The following is a 12,404-nucleotide window of genomic DNA, read 5'->3' as shown; positions in this document are numbered from 1 at the left end:
ATGGCCTGGGGCCAGCATATCTAAAAGATTCCCTAAAACTCCAGAATCAAAATAGTGGTAGACAACGGAACTCTTGACTCAATGAAACCTTCAACCGTAAGGCTAAAGCTCATTTGTGCAGATGGCAGAGCTTCTTGGAGGCCAATCTGAGACTGGCAAACTCACCAAAACTAAAGACCATCATAAACCTTCACATCTTCTGCTCCAAGTGCAAGGTGCATTTTTTTTGACCTATCCATCTGACATATACAATGTAGGGTTTTGTTTAAAACAAAACCCCACCGAAAAGCCTATGCTGCCCACACAATTTTTCCCCTGGGGAGAGGGAAAGAGATAGAACCACATGTTGCAGGTGGTAGTCACGTTGCTTAACATGCTACTGGAATGCACTCAGATACCATATGGATGACTACAGTTTAAGAACCTATATCAAATAGAATAGGATCAGTTGCATTAATTAGATTTTTACCAAAAAAGATGTTGAAGATGAGCAAATGTGCCCCAAGTGCTGATATCAGTATCAAATCTACCTCAAGGACCTTATCTTGATGGGCAAAAGGGATGCATTTATCAGTCATGTTAGCTCTAGAATGTTAGCTTAACATGACTGAAAAGTACCACCAAGGTGCAAACTAACATGTTTCAATGTGTGTTAGCTGGCTATGTTGTATCTCGGTGGTGGAGGCTGTTAAAGTTGCAAAATGTGGGAAGTGGGGAGGTATTAAAAGGAAAAGGAGCTCAGCTTTAGTTTTAACAATCTCAATTTGTTGGGGAGACATCTATACAGTTTCTGTTTTATAATTTCTGTTATTGAAATACAATACCCACACACAGAGTCCCCCATAATACTGAAAGGCTTTTACCAAAATTAATAGTTGGACCAAAAACTTTAAGCATTATAAACAATAACTAATACACAAAGCATTAAATCTGCAATGTTTGGTATGTAGGAATTAGAAAGTCCAGCCTCTGATTTAATTGTAGCACTATTTTACCTTGCTATGTAGCTAGCATCTTGAATGGTCCTTAAGTGACTCAAAACTATATTCAAATATCACTGAAATGAAGCCACTCCTTAGAAGGGAGGGAATGGAATTTAGGCAGCTAGCTAGCACATAGCATGAAAGTATAAAAGGGAGGAATAAAGGAATTTAGACCAAGGTCACCAGGAAAACCCCTACTCTTGCAAAAAGTGCCAAGGGCTTTTAATACATGCAGAAACTCAGATTCTGAGAGCTCCATAACCCATGTGTGGTAGGATAAACCTCAGGGAATTGCATCTTTGGAAGAACAAAGGACTGAATAAACATTTAGCAAGAGCTAATTCTATATTCATAGAGTTTAAGGGCAGAAGGGACAATTCTATCATCCTGTCTGACATCCTATATATCACAGGCCATTAAATTTCACCCAGTTACCCCAGTGTGGAGACCAATACCTTGTCTATGACTAAAGTGCAATGTCCAGAAAGGCATCCAGTCTTGATTTGAAGACACCAGCGGATGGAGAATCCACCATTTCAATTGGTAGTTTGTTCTAATTGTTAATCACCCTCATTGTTAAAAATGTGTAAGTAATCTATTCTTTTCCATTCTATTCAGGTTATCATGCTACATCTGTCATCATGGCATCTGAGCACACCTTCCAGAGATGCATTAAGTAACATTACTGGCATCTTTCATTTATGGTGCTTTCTTCATTCCTGTTCTCCTCCTGGAGGAAAAATGTGTATGGATTTAAACCTCTCCTTTTATTTAGCAAATTACTTTTTTCAATCTTATTTAGGATCAAATATATGTCTCTGTTTCTCCCAATTTCAGGTCTGTTGCTCTTGCTGATAAAACTCTTATCTTAGCAGGATTCTGACACAGTTATTTGAAATGCAAGTTACCTGATAGTTTTCCACACATCAAAGCCATCCAGAGGCTTAGTGCTGTTTATATGTCCCCCAGCAAGAGTTACTAGAGTCGGCAGCCAGTCAGAGATGTGGATCAGTTCATGACTTTCTACTCCCCTCTGTTTCAGTAAAGGACTTGCAACAAATCCTACTCCTCTCACTCCTCCTTCCCAGAGCGTCCACTTTCTTCCTCTTAGAGGCCAGTTATTTCCACCTCCCAAAGTCTGTCCTCCATTATCTGAAATTACAGGTAAGCAAAATAAATGATTTTTAAGACAAATATTTTATAATGTGTTCGTTTTAAACAAATTTACATAACACAGGGATATCACAATCACTACATAATGCTAAATTCTACCAACAACTTCAGTTACATATACTACTACTCAATATTTTCTGTGATGCTTTGCATCTTCAAAGCATATTACAAATATTAGCTAAAACCCTCACAAAAATCTTGCAGGAGTTACATATTTAAATGTGAACAAAAACATAACGTGGCAGGAGAAGAGAGTGAATATTACTTTCAGGTGCAAAAAAAGCTTACCAACGTTTACAAGAGAGGGTGAGTGAGTTTTAAGTTTTTTAGGTCTATAGGTTTATGTAACTAAACTTGACCTATAAGAAAACATACTCATGTCAGTTTCTTTCCACTGTTTTCAGGGCACATGTGTTAGATGAACCAGAACTATTTTCAAAAGTTTTAAAGATACACAAAGCAAAGCTGTTTTTTTCCTCCTCAAGCCTTTTAATCTACTGCCTGCTTTAGTTTTAACTATAATTGTATGATGTGATTAAAAACCAGGAATGGAAACAACTGTGGGAGCAAAGGAACAAGGAGGTGCTGCGTCTGATAAACCAGAGAAGACAGCCTTACTATCCTCACAATGAAGCCAAATGATCTCATTCCTATTTAATTAACTAGGGATCAGTGTAAATTCCTGCTGTAGACACATAATCAGTTTAACCTGAGCAAGAAGGGGGATTTTCTTTGCTAAGGGATAAAGGGACTTTATCTGTGTGACATCTCAAAGGTGGATACAAAGGGAATGAAAACTAAAGTTTATTGAATTCTTCAATCTGATCCTACAATAAATAAAATAAACTTTAAAAATAATAATGTACATTTTTATTGCACTTTTCATCCCAAAATGCTTCAGAGACTGAGAAATAAAACATTGCTGAAAGGCAGCCATTTGTTTTCTGGAGGGTGGCAGCCAAGCAGGAAACTAGTATGCAAACTGGCAGCCTAAGTTAGGCCCTTAAATCCATATTTAGGTACTTAAAGAAATGGCCCAATATTTCAAAAGAGCAAAGCATTTTGTGGCCCTCACTGACTTGAAAAGAAACTGCTAAGTGCTCAGCACTTTTGAAAAATCAAACCACTTACTTAAGTGTTTGAATATGGATTATGAGCACCCAGCTAAAAGCCTTGCCCTCACATCCACACAAAGAAGACAAGATATTAGCTTTTATGGAATCAAAGATCTACACACAGTAAGTACATGTAACTCAACTTATCACCCTTTATAAGGGCCAGGGGATGAATCTTTGGGATTTGAACTATGGTTTCAGGGAGACTAGATTCTTCAGTGTTCTAAAGTCTGCAGCCAGAGTTTGTGCCTAGGGAACTTTTACTAGCAGAGGAAATGTCCGCCACCTCTTGAGCCAGCTTCTCCTACCATCATTGGTGAAAGCAGATGGAGAGGGTGTGTTAGGGGCATTGCAGGGGAAAGGCAGACCATGAGTAGTGCAGAAAGAGAGCCGAGCCGAGCCAAGCCCTCCTACAGATTTAATTTATAGTGGGGCCAGATGACCCGGAGGATCAGTGAGTCACCCAGCCACTCCCTGCAGCACCTATCTCCACTACATCTGAGCAGAGAATCAAACTCTAGGTATTTTAAACCTGCTGCCTGTCACACAAAAATATATCCATTTTATATCTGCCTATTACTAGCTTGCAGGTTTACTTTGTTTTAAAAGATAACAGCTTAAATATTAAGCAAATTCTGATAGATCACTATCTTATAGAACAGTGAAAAAAAAGTTTTCTATTTCATGGGCCTTATCCAAATCTCTCTCATAGTTAAATAATATTTTCCTCAGACCAACGTCTGTCCCCTCTGAAATTTTGTTCAGGACCTTCATGTTATGTCAGTTTCATTACACTGTGGACTACTTGGATCAGGAACCCTGTCTAGTTTATAACCTGTACAGAGCTCAGAATATTGTCACCACTCAGACTGTATATCAACATAAACATAAAAATAATTAAAACAACATGAGTTTCCTTCCTTGGTCACTTTATCTGACATGTACATTAAAAATAGACAATATATGAAACTCATTTATACTTCCTCATTTTCTTTTTGGTAATAGTTACTTTCCCTCCCTCTCCCCCATTAGGAATTCTTTTTCAAGAGACCTCTTCTGTTTCACTTCCTGACTAAATTACCAAGAAATTTTTGTAGGGAGGGGAGGAGGGAAAAGACTGATTTTTGTTTTGGTTTGGGTTCCCTCCCCCCCCATAAACCCATTAAGGAAGTATTATTTTTGTTCCAACAGATATTATTTGCTTCAAGTCAGAAGAAAACCTAACAACTTTGGTGGGTGGTTTTAAAAATGGATGCAACAGCTCCCATACTACTAAACAGAAAATTACTGGGTGTTTTTTTAGCATCTGGGTAATTTCTAATCTTAATTATCTCTTCAAACATCAATAATGAAATGAGAGCATCAACATGTAAAAAGCAAATTATAAACCCCTAAAAGAACATAGTAGCATAGTGCTAAAATATATTGTAAATAAAAATAGTAAGCAAGAAAATAGTATTCAAGTGTGTACATGGGGGGACAGTTTTGGGGTCAGTAGGGGATGAGAATTACTTCTGTAAAGTTTTGTCAGGTGAAAGATTACAATCATATTCAAGGTACACAGAAACTATTTCTCAAACCTCCTCTTCTAGGAGAAGCCTATGCAGGGAGTGGTGGCTAGTTTATTCAAGCAGCACTTGAACACCACCAATATCTTACACTCTTTCCATGTGTTGACAGATGATCATACAGCCATAGATAGTAGGCAAATGTCATGCTAATTCAGTTAGATATATCCACGGTTTTTGAGAGTTGATCACAAGGTGCCAATGACTCACCTTCATAGCCTGGCATGGGTAGTTGTACCCGTTTCATACAATTTATAGACAACAAAAGGGCTCTAGACAACTTGGCCATATCTTAGAAAATACAATCAAGCTGATAAACCGAAAACCAACAGAGCTCCCTCTCCAAAACCCGAGGGTAGGATACCTGCTTCTCTTTCCAGGGAGCTTTATCACATGGAGTTCTGTAGGCCTTTATCTACCCCTGCTTCTATTCGATGTGTGTATTCCCCCAATACAAAATGTTAAGGCTTCAGTGACAACAGTAGGCAGATAAGCTCCAATTCCCTTTAATTCACAACAAAGGTAGACAGCCTACCATCACAGTGTCTGAGAGAAATAAGTAACTGGATGAAAAGCAGAGAAATAAGTAACTGGATGAAAAGCAGCTGGCTCATAACACTGGTCTACAATTTTTGAGAAGTCGTCTGCTTCAGAGATAAAATGTGCTATTTATTATGTATTTTGATGTGCTGAATTCAAATATGACACTTAAATCAACTGATTGGCTACTGTTTAAGATATTTAAGTTTTTACATTTTATGTCTATGTATATTGTGTAGATAGTAGAGTTTTAATCATAAATTGTAAACCTAGGTCTTTTCATGTGTTTATGGTTGCTTTACATGATAATATTTCACCTGTCCTGTTTATGTAACACTTTAAAAATCAGCCAAAGGGTTATATAAATAAAATTTATTATGAAACAAAAGGCAAAAAACTATTCTGTACATAGTTTAGTCCTATTCAGTGTCTACTCTGCGCTTCTTGGCTTGTCTCTTGTATTCATTAAATGGAGCATCTCTTGTCACTGTCCAGCAATAGTCTGCAAGCATTGATGGGCTCCATTTGCCCTGATAGCATTTCTCCATTGTTGCAATGTCCTGGTGAAATCGCTCGCCGTACTCGTCGCTCACTGCTCCGCAGTTCGGTGGAAAAAAATCTAGATGAGAGTGCAAAAAATGTATCTTTAGTGACATGTTGCAACCAAGGCTTTTGTATGCCTTGAGGAGGTTTTCCACCAACAACCTGTAGTTGTCTGCCTTGTTGTTTCAGAGAAAATTTATTGCCACTAACTGGAAGGCTTTCCATGGCGTCTTTTCCTTGCCACGCAGTGCATGGTCAAATGCATCGTCTCGAAGAAGTTCACGAATCTGAGGACCAACAAAGACACCTTCCTTTATCTTAGCTTCACTTAACCTTGGAAATTTTCCACGGAGGTACTTGAAAGCTGCTTGTGTTTTGTCAACGGCCTTGACAAAGTTCTTCATCAGACCCAGCTTGATGTGAAAGGGTGGTAACAAAATCTTCCTTGATTCAACAAGTGGTGGATGCTGAACACTTTTCCTCCCAGGCTCCAATGACTGTCGGAGTGGCCAATCTTTCTTGATGTAGTGGGAATCTCTTGCACGACTATCCCATTCGCAGAGAAAACAGCAGTACTTTGTGTATCCAGTCTGCAGACCAAGCAAGAGAGCAACAACCTTCAAATCGCCACAAAGCTGCCACTGATGTTGGTCATAGTTTATGCACCTCAAAAGTTGTTTCATGTTGTCATAGGTTTCCTTCATATGGACTGCATGACCAACTGGAATTGATGGCAAAACATTGCCATTATGCAGTAAAACAGCTTTAAGACTCGTCTTCGATGAATCAATGAACAGTCTCCACTCATCTGGATCGTGAACGATGTTGAGGGCTGCCATCACACCATCGATGTTGTTGCAGTCTACAAGATCACCTTCCATGAAGAAGAATGGGACAAGATCCTTTTGACGGTCACGGAACATGGAAACCCTAACATCACCTGCCAGGAGATTCCACTGCTGTAGTCTGGAGCCCAACAGCTCTGCCTTACTCTTGGGTAGTTCCAAATCCCTGACAAGGTCATTCAGTTCACCTTGTGTTATGAGGTGTGGTTCAGAGGAGGAGGATGGGAGAAAATGTGGGTCCTGTGACATTGATGGTTCAGGACCGGAAGTTTCATCCTCTTCCTCTTCCTCGTCTGACTCAAGTGAGAGTGATTCTGGTGCATCAGGAACCGGCAGTCCTTCTCCGTGGGGTACTGGGCGTATAGCTGATGGAATGTTTGGATAATGCACAGTCCACTTTTTCTTCTTTGACACACCTTTCCCAACTGGAGGCACCATGCAGAAGTAACAATTGCTGGTATGATCTGTTGGCTCTCTCCAAATCATTGGCACTGCAAAAGGCATAGATTTCCTTTTCCTGTTCAACCACTGGCGAAGATTTGTTGCACAAGTGTTGCAGCATATGTGTGGGGCCCACCTCTTGTCCTGATCTCCAATTTTACAGCCAAAATAAAGGTGATGGGCTTTCTTAACCATAGTGGTTATACTGCGCTTTTGTGATGCAAAAGTCACTTCACCACAAACATAGCAGAAGTTATCTGCACTGTTCACACAAGTACGAGGCATCTCTGCTCACTTTGGCTAAACAGAAATGTGTCCCTTTGCAAAATCAAACACTGACAAATAAGAGAGCATGACACTGTATGATTTCTCGAGCTGATATAGGGCAATTTGTTCAGCAGAGTGATGTAAGCTTCGTTATGATTGCATCATCCATGACTTCTAGGAATAACATGATACAATTCATATCATGTATGACGCAATACCAGCTTCAGATTGCATCATTCATTGTTTTGCCTAAAAAGCAAGTACTGTCCAAACCCAGTCATAGATTTATTCATAGATCCAGTCAAAGATGTATTTTAGTCATTTCTGGTTTAAATTGAAATCCCTTCCTTTTATAACTCACTTATCCTCCGCCATTCCCAAGTCAAGGGTCGTATATACTGACCCAATAGCATATCTTGAAAACTAGAGCCAATCAACAATTTTAAGCATCATTTTCGTTCTCAGTGACCCAGAATTAGTAAAGTTTGACTACATTTATTTCAGAAGCATTTTGGCTGTAGAGCAGTGTTATAGTTTGGATTTTTAAAGGCAGAGATTAAAATAAATCAGATTCAAAATGAAATAAGCAGTAAGAATAACATAGCTTGTGTTAAGAGTTAAGCTAGACAGACCCATCTTGGTTCAGTTGTAGTAAAGGTACAGCCTTACACGTCTAGAAAGCACTATCCCCTTTTCTTCCCTCTGACCCTTTTAACTGTGCAGCCTCACAATTCTTCTGGGTTTTCTCATGTCTTTACTTCTCATGGCCCTATTATACCTTTGAGTTCTTTTGATGTGCCTGGGTTATCATACCAGACACCCACGCCCAAAGTGACAGTCCCAAGAATCGGTCCTCAAATTCATCCAGGATTGTATTAAAAAGCTATACTATGTAATTTCAGCTCCACTTTTCCTGTTCAACCTTTGCATCCTCTCACCCCCAAACAAACAGCCCGTACCAAACCTTTCTACTTTTTGTGCCCGTCTTATTGACCAGGCTTCAGCATGTAAATTGTCTTGATTAGAGGATTCACCCTTTGTAAAGATGCAAGGTTTATATAATTCATCAATCAACAATTCCCATTTGATATGAAATAGAATCAGACTGATTAATCTGTAACACATTAAGAACACAAGAACAGCCATACTGGGTCAGACCAAAGGTCCATCTAGCCCAGTATACTGTCTTCCGACAGGGGCCAATGCCAGGTGCCCCAGAGGAAATGAACAGAACAGGTAATCATCAAGTGATCCATCCCCTGTCGCCCATTCCCAGCTTCTGGAAAACAGAGGCAAGGGACACCATCCCTGCCCATCCTGGCTAATAGCCATTGATTGACCTATCCTCCATGAATTTATCTAGTTCTTTTTTTGAACCCTGTTATAGTCTTGGCCTTCACAACTTCCTCTGGCAAAGAGTTCCACAGGTTGACTGTGTGTTGTGTGAAGAAATACTTCCTTTTGTTTGTTTTAAACCTGCTGCCTATTAATTTCATTTGGTGAACCCTAGTTCTTGTGTTATGAGAAGGAGTAAATAACACTTTCTTATTTACCTTCTCTGCACCAATCATGATTTTATAGACCTCTATCATATCCCCCCTTAGTCATCTCTTTTCCAAGCTGAAAAGTCCCAGTCTTATTAATCTCTCCTGATATGGAAGCCATTCCATATCCCAATCATTTTTGTTGCCCTTTTCTGAACCTTTTCCAATTCCAATGTATCTTTTTTGAGATGGGGTGACCACATCTGCACGCAGTTGTCAAGGATGAATCCTCACTCTGGCACTTTGAGTGCAGAAAGTGGGGGCCCGCAAGGATTTTAAAAACTAATACTTGCCACTCAAGGCTTGTATTACACTCCCAAGATTACAGCTTTTCTCTGACCTTGGCTTGGAAAACGCTGCCACCACCCAAATGCAAAAAAACCCTTTGAACCCAGGAAGGAGCACTTGGGAATTCTTCCCTGTGGGGTACCCTCAAGCCCTTTCACCCCCCTCCGGGGAAGAGCTGAGAAAGAAAATAAAGGAAATTAGCTGTTGCTACCAGCTAATCAAACAATATGCACAAACCTCTTAGGACACCAAAAATCAAATCCTGTTCTTAAACCAGGTAAATTTTATTAGAAACAAAAAGGAAGAAAATACATCTGGAACTTAGGCTTTTGCTAGATTTTAAAAGAGCAATTCCAAAATGTAAGTACCAAGAATAGCTTTCTTGGGGTCCAGCTTAAAAGTTACAAGCAAACAAAAGCACCTGGGGTTTAGCACAGAGGAGCTTCACATGCCAAAATAAAGAAATAAACCTGATCATGTCTATTTAAACATTTTCTGTCCAATGATTTTTTTCTAGGTATGGAAGATGAATTTTTATACCTGGTTCAAGCCTTACACAGCATTCCTGCTTATAGCATTGCTGCTCCGTGTCTCCTTCTCCGGAAAACAACGGACAGGGGACGGTTCCCCCCCCCCATTTTAAAAGTTCTAGCCTTCCCATTGGCTCTTTTGGTCAGGTGCCTACTCCTTTCCTTTACCTGGGGAACTTTGTTAATCCTTTACAGGTAAAAAAAAGCAGAGAACAGCCACCAAGAGGGATTTTACAGCTAACTGGCTGGCTGTCCATAAAAGGGAGTTACCCCACCTCCCCCTTCATTTATCACAGCAGTATTGAAGATGGGGCGTACCATGAATTTATATGGAGAGGCAATATAATATTTTCTGTCTTATCTATCCCTTTAAGGATTCCCAACATTGATCGCTTTTTTTGACTGCCACCGCACATTGAGTGGATGTTTTCAGAGAACTATCCACAATGACTCCAAGATCACTTTCTTGAGTTGTAACAGCAAATATAGACATCATCATTTTGTATGTATAGTTGGGATTATGTTTTATAATGTGCATTACTTTGCACTTATCAGCATTAAATTTCATTTGCCATTTTGTTGCCCAGTCACCCAATTTTGAGAGATTCTTTCGAAGCTCTTCACAGTCTGCTTGGGACTTATCTATCTTGAGTAGTTTTGTATCATCTGAAAATTTTGCCACCTCTTTTTACCCCTTTTTCCAGATCATTTATGAATATGTTGAATAGGACTCGTCCCAGTGCAGACTTCTGGGAGACACCACTATTTGCCTCTCTCCATTCTGAAAACTGACCGTTTATTCCTATTCTTTGTTTCCTATCTTTTACTGATCCAGGAGAGGACCTTCCTTCTTATCCCATGACAGCTTACTCTGCTTAAGAGCCTTTGGTGAGGGACCTGGCTCAGGTTTGGGAATCTCCCTCACATTCTCAGCCAAGAAGACCGATGCAAAAAATTCATTTAGTTTCTCCGCAATAGCCTTATCATCCTTGAGTGCTCCTTTAGCACCTTGATCATCCAGTGGCCCCACTGGTTGTTTAGCAGGCTTCCTGCTTCTGATGTACTTTAAAAAAAAAAATCTATTATTTTTTGAGTCTTTGGCTAGCTTTTCTTCAAATTCCTTTTTGGCCTTCCTAATTATATTTTTACACTTTATTTGCCAGAGTTTATGCTTCTTTCTATTTTCTTTACTAGGATTAAACTTCCACTTTTTAAAGGATGCCTTTTTGCCTCTCACTGCTTCTTTTACTTTGTTGTTTAGCCATGGTGGCACTCTTGGTTCTCTTACTATGTTTTTTAATTTGGGCTATACATTTAAGTTGAGCCTCTATTTGGGCTATACATTTAAGTTGAGAATCTATTATGGTGTCTTTAAAAAGTTTCCATGCAGCTTTCAGGGATTTCACTTTTGGCACTGTACCTTTTAATTTCTGTTTAACTATTTTCCTCGTTTTTGTGTAGTCCCCCTTTCTGAAATTAAATGCCACACTGTTGAGCTGCTGTGGTGTTTTCCCCACCACAGGGATGTTAAATTTAATTATATTATGGTCACTATTACCAAGCAGTCCACCTATATTCACCTCTTGGACCAGATCCTGTGCTCCACTTAGGACTAAGTCAAGAATTGCCTCTCCTCTTGTGGGTTCCAAGACTAGCTGCTCCAAGAAGCAGTCATTTAAGGTGTCAAGACACTTTATCTCTACATCTCATAGCGAGGTGACATGTACCCAGTCAATATGGGGATAGTTGAAATCCCCCATTATTACTGAGTTTTTTATTTTTATAGCCTCTCTAATCTCCCGGAGCATTTCACAGTCACTATTACCATGCTGGTCAGTAATAATTCCCTACTGCTATATTCTTATTGTTAGAGCCTGGAATTACTATCCATATAGATTCTATGCTACAGTTTGGTTCATTTAAGATTTTTACTCCATTTGATTCTACACTTTCTTTCACATATAGTGCCACTCCCCCACCAGCACAACCTGTTCTGTCCTTCCGAAACATTTTGTACCCTTGTATTACTGTGCCCCATTGATTATCCCCATTCCACCAAGTTTCTGTGATGCCTATTATATCAATATCCTCATTTAATACGAGGCACTCTAGTTCACCCAACTTATTATTTCGACTTCTAGCATTTGTATATAATCACTTTACAAACTTGTCACTTTTTAGCTGTCTGCCATTACATGATGTAATTGAATGGGCCTCTTTCATTTAACAGTTTCTCATCAGATCCTACCCATATTTTATCCATCTTCCAGCCTCTCCTCCTTACTAGGACATAGAGAATCTCCATTAATAGATCCTCCCCAAGGGATGTGTCTGTCCGAACTATATGCTCCTCCGCACCTGTCGGCTTTTCCCCAACCCTTAATTTAAAAACGGTTCTATGACCTTTTTAATTTTAAGTGCCAGCAATCTGGGTCCATTTTGGTTTAGGTAGAGCCCATCCTTCCTGTATAGGCTCCCCCTTTCCCAAAAATTTCCCCAGTTCCTAATAAATCTAAACCCCTCCTCCCTACACCATTGTCTCATTGAGACCCTGCAGTTCTGCCTGT

General features: G+C 39.6%; 1 protein-coding gene across 1 annotated transcript in view; it reads right to left on the bottom strand.

Annotated features, from left to right (window-relative positions):
- ARSB (arylsulfatase B) overlaps positions 1 to 12,404 on the bottom strand; it is a 104,783-nt gene that overhangs the window by 51,245 nt on the left and 41,134 nt on the right. Inside the window, exon 5 of the mRNA XM_065406354.1 lies at positions 1,892 to 2,135. Coding sequence (XP_065262426.1) covers positions 1,892 to 2,135 — 244 coding nt within the window. The remainder of the gene's footprint in view (positions 1 to 1,891; positions 2,136 to 12,404) is intronic.

The sequence above is a fragment of the Emys orbicularis genome, chromosome 6 (genome assembly GCF_028017835.1).
Source record: "Emys orbicularis isolate rEmyOrb1 chromosome 6, rEmyOrb1.hap1, whole genome shotgun sequence".
Taxonomy (NCBI): domain Eukaryota; kingdom Metazoa; phylum Chordata; order Testudines; family Emydidae; genus Emys; species Emys orbicularis.
Note: the sequence above shows the minus strand (reverse complement) of the source record. Positions and strands in the feature narration are given on the sequence as shown.